The 17,982-nt window shown below is 39.9% G+C and overlaps 1 protein-coding gene across 8 annotated transcripts in view; it reads right to left on the bottom strand.

Moving 5' to 3' along the window:
• Positions 1-17,982, bottom strand: part of PDS5A (PDS5 cohesin associated factor A) — a 66,669-nt gene that overhangs the window by 7,199 nt on the left and 41,488 nt on the right. For 4 of the 8 annotated variants that reach the window (XM_087965763.1, XM_087965768.1, XM_087965766.1 and 1 more), the window contains exons 20-31: positions 16,036-16,159; positions 15,272-15,430; positions 15,083-15,151; positions 13,636-13,772; positions 12,488-12,611; positions 11,178-11,382; positions 10,883-10,997; positions 8,288-8,420; positions 7,617-7,736; positions 6,101-6,163; positions 5,131-5,276; positions 3,796-3,904 (exon numbers count right to left, since the gene is read on the bottom strand). In XM_087965763.1, coding sequence (XP_087821889.1) covers positions 3,796-3,904; positions 5,131-5,276; positions 6,101-6,163; positions 7,617-7,736; positions 8,288-8,420; positions 10,883-10,997; positions 11,178-11,382; positions 12,488-12,611; positions 13,636-13,772; positions 15,083-15,151; positions 15,272-15,430; positions 16,036-16,159 — 1,504 coding nt within the window. The remainder of the gene's footprint in view (positions 1-3,795; positions 3,905-5,130; positions 5,277-6,100; positions 6,164-7,616; positions 7,737-8,287; positions 8,421-10,882; positions 10,998-11,177; positions 11,383-12,487; positions 12,612-13,635; positions 13,773-15,082; positions 15,152-15,271; positions 15,431-16,035; positions 16,160-17,982) is intronic. The other 4 variants (XM_087965765.1, XM_087965769.1, XM_087965767.1 and 1 more) reach the window with 1 other exon arrangement.

The raw sequence follows: 17,982 nt of genomic DNA, 5'->3' as shown, positions 1-17,982 counted from the left end.
GACCCACCTTGGAAGGGTGGGGAAAGAGGGGGAGACTGCCAGCCAGGTTGAGGGGAGCCGCATCTCCCCTCCCTGGCTTGGTATGCTCCCCTGGAAGACATGGATAAGCGGCAGTTTTAATGGCTGCCCTGAAGATGGGAAGCTACCAGGACTTAAGTGTGTGCTGGAGCAGTGAAGTGGTGAGCGGCGTGTAACCAGATAAGAGAAGCTGAACTTTTTGTTTCAATAACCCCGAAAAGCAGAAAGAAAGATTCCTTGAGAGTATAACAGCAGCGAATGGAAAACAAGAGGACAATATAAGGTAAATAAAAATTGGACTACAAAACAGCTAAAACGAAATTAAGGACGGAATTGGGAATAATATACAGGAATAATATACATGCAATAATTAGGCACTGGATAAACTATTGAACTTACTTGGAATTGATTATACTTTTTAAAAAAGCCAATGGTTGAAATGGTTGAAAATTAGCGTTAATATAATTGAAAAAAGGGGGGGGGAAAGAACTTTGAAAAGTGGAAGCAAAGAAAAGTAGAGCGCCACCTAATGGTACAAGACATTTTTTCCTGGATGACTTCATGGAAATTTACTGGTCTTTTAAATGCGTGAATGAGAAAATATATGAAATAAAAGACTTTAACACAACAAGAACCCCGGAAGCTTAAAAGAAAAAAGGGGAGATTGCAGCAAGAGGATAAACAAAAGCAACATCTTAGGACTGTTGGGGGTTGACTGTCCAAAGGAAATAGAAGGACCAACAAGGAAAAGAGAAATAAACGGAGTCTCTTGGCAAGGATTACAATTATCTTTAATAAGATAAAGAATAACCCAACTGATTAAAAAAAAATGGAAGAAGCAAGCAAAGAATTTAAGTTGGAACTGCAAACTGTGAAAGAAATGTTAAAAGAAAGAGGGGGACTATTGGACATACTGGCAGAAAAAGTAATGCAATTTATAGCAGAACAAAGGAACCCTAGAGAGGAGGAGCCAAAGGAAGAGGAAAACAGCCCAGATGGACATGAAGATTCAGAGACATTGCCAAAAGACACAAAAAGAATCAAAACTAAGACATTGATGACAGAGATAATAAATAAAAGAGAAAAGGTTTCCAAGAGTAAGCAAAAGAAGAAGCTGTACAAGAAGAAATTTCAAAAAAGAGAAAAGGAAAGGGGAGGAAAGATGGGTGACTGGCAGATGGAAATAAAAGCAATCTTGGAGGAAAAAAGAGGGATAAAGAGGAAAGGCCAGGAAAGCTTAGTAAAGGGGGAAGCTGGCTAAAACTAAGAGAAATGACAAGACTGAGAGATTTAGAGATAAGGGTTAGATATAGCATAAAAGGGGGAATACTACATGGGAATGTATCTTTGTATTTTTTATTAGAAAGACTGAGGAGATTTTAAGTTTATAACTTACTGGGAATTACCTTAAGATTATTAGATAATTATAAATGAGAAAAATGAAGATGGAGTGAGCGATATTAAGAAGGTTCTATTGTTATCAATCCTTTCTTTTTTATATATAAATACATATTCTAAAACATGCTAATGACTATTTAAATGACATTAGGAAAACAGAATACGAGGACGTGGACGAAAATATGGTATTAATTATGTTCAAAAAGTGTGAATTGGGGTATATAAATGCTAAAGGTTGAAATTGGTCAAAGGGAAGTAAAAGTGGAAATTAACTCTGTTTTTACTTTTTGTGGTATACATGAAATAGAAAATGCAATTGATTATACAAATGATATGAGAAAGTAGAAAATATAATGAACTAGAAGGGATTATGGGGGAATGTAAAATATTTATAATGAATGTATTATATTATAATGAAAAGCAGGGAAATGAAAATTTATTAAAACTATATAGGTAAATTTTGGCTAAGTGAAAACAAAGAAAAAAAATTGAAATGATTATATGAATATCTCTGGAATATATACTGTATAAGATATATTGAAGATGGGGGGATATACCATGTGGATCCTGTATTAATCTTACTTTACTTTTACTCGATTTTTTTTCCTCATTGACTGTCTAATTATATATTGGTCTTGAGAAAGTTATAGGTGATAATAACACATAATGTAACATAAAATAGGAAGTAAGTTGAAAATGGAAATAACAGGCGATAAATAATTGAAAATACATGTGAAGATGAAATGATTTGGATATTGAATTAATGAATTGAAATATGAAAGGGAAATTTATCTAACGATTAGTTGAATGGATAATCATTTGAGGTTATATTAATTAAGAAAGTTGAAAACCCAACTATGACTATATATAAATATTGTAATCTGGAATCACATTGCTCACGTGAAGAGATGTGTAAAAAAAAATAAAAACAAAAAAACTTGGATTTTTTTAAAAAAGAAAGAAAACAGGCATAGGAATGTTTTACAAGATGACATATACCTTTGATGTGACTGAGGCAAACTCCTTCTCGTCTGTATGGTCAAATGAGAACCCAGTTCGGTTTGAAAACGAGAGAACCACTTTGCTCTAGTGCAGGGGTGTCCAACCATGGCAACTTTAAGACTTGTGGACTTCAACTCTCAGAATTCCTCAGCCAGCTTTGCTGGCTGAGGAATTCTGAGAGTTGAAGTCCACAAGTCTTAAAGTTGCCAAGGTTGGACACCCCTGCTCTAGTGATTAAGGCACCAGGCTAAAACTTGGGAAAGAGTGAGTTCTGGTTGCGGGAGGGAGGCAAGGTATCCAGCCGTTTGACTTTGGGTCCATCACCAGGAGACAGTGAGTTTTAGTCTCTCTTTAGGCATGAAAGCTGGCTGGGTGACTTTGGGCCAATCAACAGGAGACCATGAGTTCTAGTCTACGTTAGGCAGGAAAGCCAGCTGGGGGGCTTAGGGTCCATCATTCTCTCTCAGCCCAATCGACCTCAAAGGGTTATTATCATAGGGAAAACAGGAAGAAGGAATATGAGGTATGCTTGCCATCTTGAGTTATTTATAAAAAATAATAAAAGGTTATAAATAAATAAAAAGCCCAAGTTATTTTTAATTAGTCTCTCTGATCTCAGATTTATACTGGATCCGGTTTAAAGAGTTCTAACACAATTATTACTTTTAAAACTGTACTTTTTTAAAAATCTTCTCTCTCCTGCTTGGTGTTCAAAAAGGCAGCACATATTATTATTATTTAAATCTGTTTGTTGGCCATGTCGCTGCAAGGCGACAAGGTGGTATCGAGTTTACTGTTGTCATCACAATAAATGGGAAGACAGGCTGAGAGAAAAGACAAGACTTATGGCTGAACAAGGAAATGACCAGAAACACTCTGATCTGCGTCCTGTGATTTGCCGATTCACAGTTCATGCTTAAAAGAAATTACAGGTAGTCCTTGACTTACAAAAAGTTCACTTAGTGACTGTTCAAAAGTTGCAACGGCATTGAAAAATGAGGCTTACGACCCTTTTCCACGCCTACGACTTTTGCAGCATCCCCAGCATCATGTGATCCAAATTCAAATGTTGGACAACCGGTTCATTTTTATGACAGCGGATTCACAATTCACAACTGGGTTATTAACTTATCAACTGCAGTAATTCATTTAAACAACAGTGGCAAGAAAGGCTGTAAAATGGCGGAAAACTCACTTAACAGACGTCTCCTCTTAACAGAAATTTGGGGCTCTATTGTGGGAACTACCTGTAATTCACCAAACTGGAAATATTATGGATACTCAACGTATACTGCTTGATTATTACAGCAGTAATTCTAACGGCTTCTTTATTAAGTTTCCCTACATAACAAATTTTTATAAGAAACTTGACCATACCTTGTTCTTCACAGGTTCCATTTTTGTTGGAGTGACTGAAATAATTCTCACTGGATTTTCATCATTTTCACTCACCCCCGTCTCTGATAGGTCTGAGCTTGGCTCCCTGCTGGACAAATTTTTAAAAGATTTAACATAAGCTTGTTTTTTCCCCCCCATTTGGAGCTACAAAACCAAATGATCAACAAGGAAACGGTGGCCAGCTGCATTGGGAGTTCATTATCAAATTCAGTGCATTTAGAAAATACTCAAAATAAAACTGTGTGTTTAATCCTACCCATCTTTGAGGGTGAGTGAAAGGAAACATTTTCTCTTAGGCAACCGTCATGCTTTACACTGAGAACGTTAGTTAGATTAAGAGTTGTACGAATAACTCGATCAGCCTTTCTTTAAAACAGCTGTGTCTTTCCTGGGGCTGCAACTCTAGCATCATCATATAATCCCTTGCAGGGCGGAGTCTGGGCAACCGAATGGAGCTGAGTGTTTCCTGGCCGGATGCCCTTCCTGTTGCCAATGCGGAGTTTTGTTTAGCAGATATATTCTCATTGTGTCCAGAAAGAGAAATATCTGCCTCTATCTAGGATCGAACTAACAGCCTGATTGTGAGGCGAGAGCCACCGCACCACTCGACTGCAACACTAGCATGATTCCAGGAAAAGATGCATCTGCACACAGGCCTCCAAAAATACGATTTTGCCTCCAAATCGGAACAGCGGAATGGCCCTATAAAATATTGCTATTGTATGAAATATGATTTGAAGCACAAGCTCTCCAAACTCGGCAGCTTTGAGGCTTGTGGACTTCAACTCTCAGAATTCCTGGCTGGCTGAGTAGTTCTGGGAGTTGAAATCTTAAAGCTGCCAAGTTTGGAGGCCCCCAATTTAAAGGAAGTTTCCCTGAAGGAATGTAGAAGTACAACAAGAATAGGAATTCCAGTTCAAACAATTCTGAAAGGCAATTACATAATACAAAATAACTAAATAGCAAGCCTCATTGCTCCCCAGCAGATAACAAGGTTTGGAGAATGGAGATTATGGAGAATGGATGAAGATTTCACTGATTAAAGAAATATTACTTATTCAGGAGATACAGAAGTATTTACGTGCTCTATCGTATAGTAAATTCAATCCCCAAATGCAATGTTTAGAGGGTAAATAGGAAAGTTTAATTATTAACTAAATTTCTGCAATCAGATTGAAAAAAGGCATCAATAGGAAAGACATCTCTCTTCAATATTAGGGTGACTTCAGTAGAGTTTCATGCTGAGAAGAAAAACTATTTGAACACAAGAGCCTATTTTAATACCTCACCCTTATTACTCAAAATGCCACAAACCTTGTTCTGTTTTCTATTGGAGAATTCAACTCTGAATTTACGCTATTATTATTTCCAGTTTCTGATCCTGTGTTTCGAATATATGGCCTTCTTCCCGTTGCAGATAGAGGTTTATTTACTGCCCCTAATACGCCGGTTGGTTTCGGCTACAAAATAGAAAAGAGGTTTACAAAAAAAGAAAGAAAGAAAAGTAATTATTCTTCTGCAAGGGCACATTTGAACTTGTTTGTTTGTCCTGTCTGCTACAGTTCTTCAGTCTCTTTTGCACTTTCTATGTAAACACAATTGTTTTGCTGAGCAAGGCCGTGAGCATAATTCAGGATTATTCTTCCGTGCTGGAAGCTACTAAGTATTGCAGATATAAAAGTCACAACAGGGAAGGCAGGGAGGTTTGGGGGGGTGTGCATATGTTTGTGTGTGTGTGTGTGTGAGAGAGAGAGAGAGAGAGACAGACAGACAGACAGACAGACAGACAGACAGACAGACGGCATCTCTCATTTTATTTTCTTTCTTTCTACCACTAAAATTTGCAACTTTTTTTGTTTGTTTTTGGTAATCATCCAGCAATTTTTTTTAAAAAAAAAGCACCCAAGGTAAATGTGAAAATAGGCTTTTAAATAGAGGGATATATAGTCCTCGATTTATAACTGTAATTGAGCCTGCCACCTTCTGAAGTTTATTATACATGCGCCATGCACAATTGAAAATTATTACCCCGCCAGCACAAAGTTGTGATGCAATGCACAGCTTTGCTGGCTGAGTCCTTCCAAATTAAGAGCTTATTTAAGTGGAATCCTAAGTGCTTTGAAGAATACAATCCTAAAATTCAATCCTTAAAATGCTTATGATGTCCTCTCAGTTAACAATCCAGATAACAGTCTATTTTTTTAACTTTCTACGAAACTGGAAAACAGGTGATATAATGTGTTATATTGTTAGAAATCAAAAATTAGATCCATAAAAACAGTACCTTTCCTGTTAAAAGAAGAACTCTCAACTCTTCGGAGATATAATTCCTATCGTTACAAAAATCCTTCAAAGAAATGGAGGGGGGAAAAAGCATTTAATTGTTTAGTTGAAAAATCAAGTCTTTAGTATTTTCAGATTCTGGCTATTCAGTTTGACAGTAATCCCACCCTGTTGCTTCTAGATCGTCTCCCTAAGTCAATAAAGGTTCATGTAAGGCTGGGGTGACCAATTTTGGCAATTTTAAGACTTCTGGACTTCAACTCCCAAAATTCCCCAGCCAGCAATGGGAATCCCAATCCCACAAATGGTGAAATAAATGCCATAAATCCAATTTACTTTCTGTTTCTGCGGCGTATTTGCAAGCTATTTATTATATTGTGCTGCAAATGACTTTTAAAAAAGGGAACAATTCAGGAACCATTCGTTTATTTATTTATTAGAATTTGTCGAACAAAAACAGGAATAATTAATAATTAATAATAATAATAATAAATAAATAAAATACAATGACAGGGACGATAAGCACGTTAGTGCACTTATGCACACCCCCTCTACTGACCACTTAAGTATGAAGTAAGGTCCACGGAAGTCAGTTTTGTGACTGAAACTGTGAAAATTTGTAGCTGAGACAACTGGATCAGGTAGAGCATTCCAGACTTCGACAACTCTATTACAGGAATCATATTTTTTTACAGTCAAGTTTGGGACAATTTACATGGAGTTTGCTCTAGAACAGAGGTCGGCAACCTTAAACGCTCAAAAAGCCATTTGGATCCGTTTCCCACAGAAAAAAAAACCACTGGGAGCCACAAAACCTACTGGGGGTTGAAAAGTTCAATAAATCGTGTGCAGGTGTCGCACATTGGTGGTTGTGACACATATTTTGAGTGACAGGAAGCTGCAGCAGAGGGATGAAAGAGCCACATGCGGCTCTGGAGATGCAGGTTGCTGACCCCTGCTCTAGAATATTTTCGAATTGCCCCTGGATAAATTAAAAACTGGATCCTGCAGTTCAGAACAGTCTATGTTTATAAAGACATCAAGAACCATGGTCATTTTATGTGTGCTTAGGCTAAAATGGACCTTATTGCCTACCTTCTTCCTTTTATGGCCTGGCCTTTATATAATTGGCTGATATAATACATCGGATATAAAGACAGTTCTGCATCCACATATTATATACACCCAGGATTTCTTTTTTCTTAGCGTTAGAAAACTACGCTTAGAAACTAAGAGTCGCATCATCCAATCACTGCAGCGTCCGCATCTATTACTTGGAACCCTGGCACTACGTTTATCTGAACAAGCACTAAACGTAAAGCATTTTCAGCATTATGTTTCCACTGGAGAGAAAATAATTTTGGAATACAGTTTTTTTATTCAGGTAATCATCTTTAAAAAGAGAGAGAGAGAGAAAACATGGCATAAACCTGCACAGTGTTTTCTTGGCATATTTGAAGAAACAGTTAAATCAAAGAATAAACTCAAATATTTGGCTTGATTGCTAGCCAATGTACCTTTTCAGGCTGCGCAAAAAATTTAGTTGGCAACACCGGATCCTTTGGACATTCTGCATTACATAAAGCACTTTTGCTGTTGATTACACAGAGGGCTACGTCACATACGGTGTAGAGTTTCTGAAGCACAAAGGAAACCAACACAAGAGAAATTTGGACATTATTTTGCAATTTTAATTCAAACATTTGCTAATCCCCATCAATAAGTCACCTATCGTAAGACTGTCATGCTTTTTGTTTTAACTAGATTATACTTGGGAACAAACTAAAGGCACCCTTTTGTTCCAAGATAGCAAACATATTTCAAATGATGACTGATCCAGAGGATCTTGGCTCACGAAACCATAATTCATAGTGCACATGATGCATCTTCAAGTTCCCACCAAATTAGGTGCTATTTTTGCTATTCTGTGAATGTACCATTCACTGTACATTTGGCAGGTATACTTGTCAATCTCAGCTGTAATATTTCCCCCCTTACAGAATGCTGCTTTTATTTAGCTTGGCTAACAGTTAAATTAACTTTTTTCCCTTCTGTTATTTGAGATTGCTAACACAAAACGCTTCAACCTCATTTGCTCTCTGGGGAGAAATGAGAGACTGCCTTTTTTTTCCACTTGATCCAAAACTGACTTCAAACCCCCTTGTTTCTCTTTCCCCACATTTCTTACTTCATTGGCCTTTGGCTCGTCTGGAGACTGGGCATCCTGTGTAAGCTTGATACTTTCTGTCATCTTTTTCATGAAGGCGTGGCTGTTGTTTTCATTCTTGGTCATTAAAACTTCCAGCATGAACCACAGGCACCTAAAGACCCAAATGCCAGAAAGATATAAAAATACTTCTCTCTAAATAAAAGGCAGTTTAACCTGCTAGGAACTCCAGCAGATCTGACCCTGGAGACTGATATATATTAGAACTCTGTGCCTCTCTCCCCCGTGCAAAAGAGACTAGTATCTAAACTTCTGGACCTTGGACTTTCTTATTCAATTCTGCCTTTGGATTATGGATTTCTTGTCTGGCTGCTCCCAGAGGGTCAGATTAGGTAATCATACCTCTTCAGCCCTTATTCTTAACCCTGGTACACCACAGGGCTGCATGTTGAGTCCCTTACTCTATACTCTTTATGTGCATGACTGCATTCCCACTCACACTAGTAATACTATTGCTAAATTTGCAGATGATACTGCAGTGGTGGGAATCATCTCCAGGGGGGATGAGTCTGCCTACCGAGGTGAGGTGGACCGGTTGCTTTTGTGGTGTGGGGACAATAACTTGGTCCTCAACACCAATAAGACCAAGGAGCTGATAGTGGACTATATAGAAGGAACAGATCAGACATCCAGCCCTTGCTTATCAATGGGAACCGAGTGGAGCCAGTTTTAAGTTGCTGGGTGTTACCATAAAATGGGACCTGACTTCACATTGCAGGTCAAAAGGGCCCAGCAGAGATTGTATTACCTGAGACTTCTCAGGAAACAACAACTGAATGAAAAACTGCTGGTGACCTTCTACCACTGTACCAGAGAGAATATCTTAACTTACTGCACCTGTCTCTGGTTTGCCAATTGCACAGTAGAAGATAGGACAGCACTCCAGAGGGTGAACGTCATTGCCCAGAAGATCATTGGTTGCCCTCTCCCCTCTTTGGAAGAGCTTCATAGCTCCCGCTGCCTTAAGAAAGTTCAAAACATTCTCAAAGATCCATCTCATCCTGGGCACCATGTTTGTTTTGAACTATTACCATCTGGCAGACGGTACAGGAGAATAATAAAAACCAGGACAAAAAAGCTGGAATATAGCTTCTATCCCAGGGCAGTAGTTCTTTTGAATTCTGCTGTATAGTGCAATATGAATGCAATATCAGGGATTTTCAATTCAATGTATAGAATGGGAAGGATGTGTGTTTGTGTTTATTTTCAGTCATAATGTACACTGAAGATGGTATTTAATTTTGTTGTACGAGGTGCAATGACAATAAAATAAAAAGATGGTAAGAAAGAATTTGATGTAGGAGCTACGAAGTAAGATTAATGAAGTACAGAGGAGTGCTCATACCAGAAAAATATATATCTGTAAATGTAGTTAGTACAGGTAGTCATCGAGTTACAGCCACAACTGAGCCCAAAATTTTGTGTTGCTAAGTGAGACATTTGTTAAGAGAGTTTAGCCCCATTTTATAATTTTCCTTGGCAGTTATTAAGTAAATCCCTGCAGTTGCGAAATTAGTAACACGGTTGTTAAGTGTGAAACTGGCTTCCCCATTGACTTTGTAAGTTAGGAGGTCGCAAGAGGGGATCGCGTGACCTTGGGACACAGCAACGGTCCTAACTATGAACTAGTTGTCAAGCATCTGAATTTTGATCACATGATCATGGGGATGCTGCAATGGTCGCATCTGTGAAAAATAGTCATAAGTCACTTTTTTCAGTGCCATTGTAACTTTGAACGGTGACTAAATGAACTGTTGTAAGTCAAAGACAACCTGTAATAAAAGTGGAGGAAATTCAGTCTTAAAATAAAGCAAACAAACAAACTGTAACTAAAAATCCGCACAAACCACTCTGCAGTAATTAACTGGACAGGGCAGGAGAAGGAATTGCAGACTTGAAAGCTCAGCAAAACACACACAGTTGGGAAGACGCCAGGAACCCAAATAAGCCTCGACGATACCAGATAATTCACAATTTTCTCCCAACAACTTTGTTGTGCACAGCTTCCCTTTTTAAACACTGTGTTCCCAACTGCAGCTAATGAAGGGAATCAGGGCCCTTTCCTCCCCTGTAAGCCACGCAACTCATGTTGCTTCCTTTTCCGTTCCTCCCTGCATGCCCTAGGATGAAGAGGGGGTGGGCCTGGGTCTTCCTCTGAACTGCCTCTCCCTTGCTCTAACTCTCCCCTGCTCTGCCCAGCCGGACTGTGCCCTTCCCGGTTCTTCCACAGCCAACGGAGCCACACTCCCACTCCCTGTCAGCTGCTTGGCCTCTCCCTCTGAATCAGATTCCGACAGGGGCATGACATTCCCTTTATGTATCACTAGTTCCCACATGAAATTCAAATGACAAATATTCAGATGGCAAAGATGTACAAAAGAGGAAAAAATGAAAAGAAGCTGAATACTTAGAAGAATTGCAAATATGCTGGAAGTGACAATTATTCTTCCCTTCTCTTAACAAATCAGGGCATTAAGTTTGTATTTAAAAAGTCCAGAAATGTAGCAATTTAAATCCCAACATTTTAAAGATGCTTAAATCAAGGGTGACACATACTCCTTGATATCGCGAAGCTGATCGATATCTTGCTGTTTTGTAAAATCTGGATCGTGAGCCAGCAAATGAATCATATATGGCACCACATACTCGGGCAACAGAGATACGAGTTTTTCTGGAAGAAGAAAGAAGACATAATGCTAAAGGTTATACATGAGTAACCGGCATACCAAATTTCACTTACTAAGTATCAGAGAATTTACTCTTTTTCTGGTGCAAAGCAGCAAGCAGGGAATATGCACATGATATATTTTGCAGAGCCATAAACAGAAATATTGAGAGAAAAATGGCTCACCGTTTGCCATAGGGTTCTGCTTGATGTACTCTCGCCGTATGCTTATATTTTTAAGCAAACATTGCCGAGCGTGAGCTCTTCTTTCTTTTACAGGGTCTTTGGCACACAGTGCGAATATCGCCATGTACTCCAATGGGAGCAGTAATTTTACTAGTGCCTTATGTAGCTTCTGAGCAAATATCTGCCTCACCTGGTAACATTCATCCTATACGAGGAGAAGGACAATGAAGAGAAAGAGGGCAAACAGACTTTCAGAACAGTGATATGGGATGTTAAAAGCCTGCTTATCTATGGCAGGGGTCCCCAACAACACCCCCCCCCAAGTTCGTGGCATGCCAGAAACTGGGCCACACAAACAAGCGAAGTCCCATCTGCGGGATGCAGGCAGCATGGAAAACCACACCCCTGTTCTGGCCTGGCCTTCGCAGAAGCAAGAAAACAGACTCCCCACGAAGGAAAAATCCCTATTTACAACTTGGGAATTAACTGCCTGCACCAACAGAAAGTCCAGGCAAGAGTCCTGCAAGCAGTTAAATGAAACAATAGTCCTTATCAGCTCGTTATGATAAATGCAAGGTTGTGAGTTTCCAGCTGGGAGGCGGCAGCTCAAACAAGAGAAATAGACAAACCTCAGTTCTGGCAAGGCAATCTTTGTCCCACGAAACACACACAAGGAGCCAACTTTCCAGAAGCTCCCACGGTTGCCTGTGACAACCAAACCACTCCCCTTTCCTCCTATTTATTCCTCAGACAGGGAGGGGTCGGTCAGCGTCCACGTTTGTTTTGCTTTCTGACCCAGCTCAGAGTCCTCCATTGTTCACCTCTCCTATCTGCTCTGTGCATACATGCATCCGGAACAGGCCCCAGCTATTCCTCCTCCTCACTCATCTCTGACTCCAAAGGCAGCTGCCTCTCTGGCTGAGAAATGGCAGACGGCCCTGGCTCTATCTTTTGTGTCCAACGCCGAGCATCCATCAGAACTTTCCCCAGGCTCCAGAACTGGCCCAAGTTCTTCCCCAATCTCTGCTGGCAGGCCACAACAGCCGCCTCCGGTCCACAGAAAAGCCTTTCTCCTTGAAACCCGTCCCTGGTGCCCAAAAGATTGGGGGCTGCTGATCTATGGCATTATAGGTAAATCATTGATACAATCAATTTTATTTTGGTTTCCATTTCATGCTTCCTCGCATGAAACACTCTGCACTGGAGACAACATGTACCAAAAAAGAGAAAGGCAAGTCAACGCCAGTTTTATCCCGTTTTAACTCAAATTGCTACCGGCTCCAGACACTACTTGAAACAGAGCTCCTTACATTAATGACCAGTGCACAGAGCTGGAATTGTTCTGGTGTTATAATTTCGTGGTAACAAGGCTCTTGGGCAAGCTTCATTATGGCACTGCCAGCAGCCAACCGTAGTCGCGACATGTCTGATTTGCTGTAAATGAAAAAAAAGAAAGAAAGTATACTTTCAAAAATAACGTTTTTTAAATCCAAAGACCGATAAGCTGATAACTCTAACAAAATGTCTCACACAGATACAATGAGTTCTGGTTGAGATTACTGTTATCACCCTCTCTTAAAGTCTCACATTAATTAACAAACACAGATTTTCATTACCAGCTTTGGCTATTTTTTTTTAAGCTGTACATCTTTATAGACTGCATGTTTGTGCTAAAATTCTGTGACTTATAGTCCACAAGTGACAATTTATACCCATGGCCAGGTCTTGTATTTCTGCTGGATCTGAATTAGCACCTTTAGGGTACAAACTCAGCTGCAAATGGACTGATATTTCCAAATCAAGTTGCATACAAGCTAGAAAGTAATACTTCAGTATTAGCCTTCCATTTTCCCCCAATATGGACTCTACCGAGTATCTGATTTTTCTTCTCTTTAAAGAAGTCTGCTTAATCTATAAATGTAGCACAGAATATTCAAAAATGTTTCATTTCTCATTCGTGCTGAAGAGAAATTTGAACAGCTCAACCCACGCTGAACGTCTGTGTGTTTTCAGTATTCCAAATTCAGCAAGGGAATGCAAGGAGAGACCCTTTGTTCCCTTGGGTGAACAGATGTCCCTTGCTGCCTTGAGGCACATCAATGCATGCAATGGTGGGACTCAAACATTTTCACTACCAGTTCTGTGGGTGTGGCTTGGTGGGCACGACGTGGCAGGGGAAGGATACTGCAAAATCCCCCTTCCCTCCCCACCCCACTAACCTGCTTTCCAGCTCCGTTCTCCTGTGCAGGGCAACAAAAGAAGACCCAGCCGATCAGCTGGGACTCAGGAGGCAGAGAATAGATGGGGGCAGGGTAGTCAGAGGTGGGATTTGCCAGTTCTCCGAACTACTCAACGTTTCTGCTACCGGTTCTCCAAATCTGGTCAGAACTGGCTGAATACCACCTCTGGCATGCACGTGAAGAGATCCAGAGCGGTGACATATATCAAAAAGCCTTGCCTAATTCTCTTCTGTTCTGTCAAGTCTCCTTCGCTGACCAACATGGCTGATAGCAACCGAAGCGTTGAATTTGCAGACTTGGACTGGTTGTTCTTCATCCCCAAGAGCCAACGCACCAGGAGTTTAATGGCTTGGACCTGTCGTAAAAACACAAATACTGTGGTGAGGAAGTCTGCTTCACTTCCAGTCCTCGAGAATCAGTTCTAAAGAAAAAGGACAGGTCTTATGGTTGCCACTGCCAGAAAACTAAAATAAGCAATGCAAAAGCAGAGGGCCCCGATATGGTTCAAAGCCCCTCGGGCATCTTTCCAAAGTAAGAGAGGCGCCCTTCCTGTTCTCTATGGGGAGACTGTGCAAAGCTGCAACACCTTCTGGCTTAGAATCTTAGGGCTGGAAGGTACCTTGGAGGTCTTCTAGTCTTGTTCTGTCTTAGGCCTCTCCAAAAAGCACTAAGTCAATTCTGAGTCCTGGCAAAACCCTCTTTTATTACATTAATGTGAATTTATTTCATTCACAGTCAGCCAACGGCTTGGCAAACAGTCTTGAAAAGGTATACTAATGAACTCAGACCTTTATCAATCCTGGAATGCTGCCCAGTAAATAGTTCCACACTCAATGCTGACAGGGAAGGGCTGGGTTATACAGACAAATCTTCACAAACAGACGAACGAACAAGCAAGTTGTTCCTGCAAAAGCCCCCTCTCCCTTTGCTCCTCTTTTAATCCTGATCGGTGGGGCCGTTCATCATCCACCTGTGTCTTACTCCCACGTTGACCCTGACTTCTTAATTGTGCCTTCTTTTTGGCAGCTCTGCGCATGTGCAGGCTGGAAACTGATTCCAGAAGCTCCCCTGCCTCACTGCTGTCTGAGCCTGAAGGCAGCTGATAACTGCCAGCCTGCCCTGGCCCCATCTCTGCCTCTGATGCAGAGCCCGCATCCCAGCCTTCCTCAGCCTCCAGGACTGCCCAGGTTCCTCCCCAACCTCCTCACTACTGTCCAACTCTGCTGCCAGCTCTGCCAGCGGGCCACAAGAAGTCTAGCCCTCTCCAAAACAAGAGTCCTGATACCACCTTGGACAAATGGTTATCCAATCTTCTCTTGAAAACCTCCAGCAGTGAAGCATCCAAAATTTCGGGAGGCATTGATTAATAGTTCTCACTGTCAGGAAATTCCTCCTTAGCTCCAAGGTTGGATCTCCCTTCTGACAAGCTTCCATCTGTTGCTTCTTGTCCCCAGGTGCTTTGTAAGCTGACCCCTCTCTTGTGGCAGCCCTTTCAAGGATTGAAGGATTGAACCCTCTTCAAAAAGCATTGAATGCAAACTTCTCAGGAGAACAGGAAGCAAACTAGCTTTTTTTTTTTTTTAATCAGACACACCAAACGGAATTGCTTCAAAAGCCAAGGTGTCGCTTTTATGTAACTAACAGAAGGTATATCGACACTCATACCTTTGCTAGGACTTCTGGGGACACCTCTTCGTCCGGAGACCACAATTTCCCATTTTTTTCACCTGTAGACTGCAAGATTTTAAACAATTTTAAAAATCTATCAAAGGCCCTAATTTCAGTATCGATACTAACAATCTCTTCTTCTCTCCCCCTCATCGTCACATTTGGCAAAATTTTAACTCAGCGTACCCTATCGTTCATAAGAAGATCTTTCACAATGAAATTTGCAACGACGGATTTCATGGGGGATGCAAATTGGTCTGGGGCCAGCATGGAAATGTGACCCAAGGAAACCAGAGGAGTTATGAGCTGCTCCGGAACGTCAGCATTCAAACTTCGACTTAAAGGCTGAAGGGAGAGAAAACAAGGGATTAACGACTGCATATTAGGACAGCCTTTAAAAATAAATTATTGTGCTGTCTGAAGTTTATTAAATATATGTAAACCTCCAGAAATGCAATGCAGCCTGTTTCTTAATATACTGTTGTAAGAGTACATTAGCATAGCTGCCAAAAATCTAACATTTTGCCTTTCATTTTTCAGCTACTAAAGTCAAATACAATTTTATTTATCTTGCTGCTTGGAGAGCCATGGTGGCACAGTGCTTAGAATGCAGTACTGCAGGCTACTTCTGCTGACTGCCAGCTGCCTGAAATTTGGCAGTTCGATTCTCAACAGGCTCAAGGTTGACTCAGCCTTCCATCCTTCCGAGGTGGGTAAAATGAGGACCCAGATTGTTGGGAGCAATAGGCTGACTCCGTAAGCCAACTAGAGAGGGCTATAAAGCACTATGAAGCTATATATAAGTCTAGGTGCAATTTTTATGTGAAATAGTTCATTTTTTTTCCAAATTAAATTAATTTGATTTCTTATGAAATTCCATGCTGTTACAAGCATTAATAAGCGGGCTCCAATTTTTGACCGCATTTTTGAAAGCAGTAGCAGAAAATTACCTCGAAGATTTGAGCAAGCTGAACTTCCTTATTGGAAAATATGGCGTGTATGCAATGGACAGCTTGCTTGGCTTGGTGAGGTGTTCCTCTCTTTGCTTTCTGGTGCAAGATTGGAATAAGGGTTCTGTAAAGACACAATAAGTTTCAATCATTCGTTCATTGAATTTCTATAGCCGCCCATCTCAGTCAATGACTCTGAATTGGCTTACAATTTTGAAAAAAATACTACAATTAAAAGAACTATGAACAGTTTAAAATAATGAAAAGTATTTATAAATACTCATACAACATGAAATAAAATAAATATTTTGGGGGTGATTAATGGCCTGTAAACGGCAAAGTTAATATGGAACAAAAATGGAAATTTTCTTATTTTAGCATAATTTTTCAATTGTTATCTCGTACTTGGGACAAAATGCAAATTAAAAACTAAAATGAAGTGCTTGAACTTTATGAAAACTCTCAATAAATGTGTGCGTATAGTCAGGAATATTCTTTTGAAAGAGAAGACTATATACCTCTTCTACAAAATATGCAATATACAGGCAGTCAGAGGAGGACCCAGGCCTGTCCCCTATCCATCCTAGGACAGGCAGGGAGGAGAGGATAAGGGAGAGATGTGGTCTCCTCGGGAGGAGAGGGCCTTGATCCTCTTCATGGGCTGCAGGTGTGACAACTGAATAAGAGTTTGAACCTGCATACTGTCAAACACTGGAAACAAATTGTGTAAATATCTCTAGTTTATGGTTCCTGAGTTTGATGTCCTTCCCAGTGTGTATTATCTGTGGACACCCTCCAGCCCTTATCTTGCCTGGTTTGTGTTGCTTTTCTTCTTCTTCCTGTAACTGTGTGGGAGTTTTTTTGTCTTCCATCAAAGATATTTGAAGCTTGGAAGCAAACTGAAGGAATAAAAGGGGCTTCACCTGTTTTCTGTGACTATGTTTGTTTTGTATCCCACCCTGGGTCATAACAATATCTATCTATCTATCTATCTATCTATCTATCTATCTATCTATCTATCTATCTATCTATCTATCTAAAATCAATATAATATAATATAATATAATATAATATAATATAATATAATATAATATAATATAATATAATATAATATAATATAATAATATATAATAATATAATATAATATAATATAATATAATAATATAATATAATATAATATAATATAATATAATATAATATAATATAATATAATATAATATAATATAATATAATATAATATAATATAATATAATAATATAATATAATATAATAATATAATAATATAATATAATATAATATAATATAATATAATATAATATAATATAATATAATATAATATAATATAATATAATATAATATAATATAATAATAATTTGGCTTCCCTCTTGACTTTATCAGAAGGTCTCAGTCGCCAAGTAGCCAAATTTTGATCTCATAACCATAGGGATGCTGCAACGGTCGTAAGTGTGAAAAACGGTCATAAGTCACTTTTTTCAATGCCGCTGTAACTTTGAACGGTCACTACACAAACTGTTGCAAGTCGAGGATGACCTGTAATCATTTGATTGTACATACAGTCTATGGCAGGGGTCAGGAAACTTTCGGACCTCAGGGACCACTAAATTCATAATTTTAAATCCCGCGGACCACTAATATGATCTGCCTAATGACCGGCTGGGTGGGTGTGGCTGGGTCATGTGACTGGGTAGGCGTGGCCAACTCAATGTCATTCACATTGAGGGGCACCTCGCTGGCCACACCCCTCCCCTCTCAGCCTCTCCTTGCCTGCCTGCCTGCCCGGGCTCCTTAGGGCCCCAACAGGAAGCAGTGGTTGGAGTTAAGCAGCCCCCACGAGAAAGAGTTGGCCAAACAGCCAATTGGATCTGACCGGGAAGGAAGCTCAGCAGAAGCACCTCACTGAGGACTATGAGCATAGGCTTTGCAAGC

This window comes from Notechis scutatus, chromosome 4, assembly GCF_049901735.1.
Source record: "Notechis scutatus isolate UNSWTSFEM ecotype Mainland chromosome 4, rNotScu1.2, whole genome shotgun sequence".
Classification (NCBI taxonomy): Eukaryota; Metazoa; Chordata; class Lepidosauria; order Squamata; family Elapidae; genus Notechis; species Notechis scutatus.
This window is presented reverse-complemented; position numbering and strand designations above follow the sequence as displayed.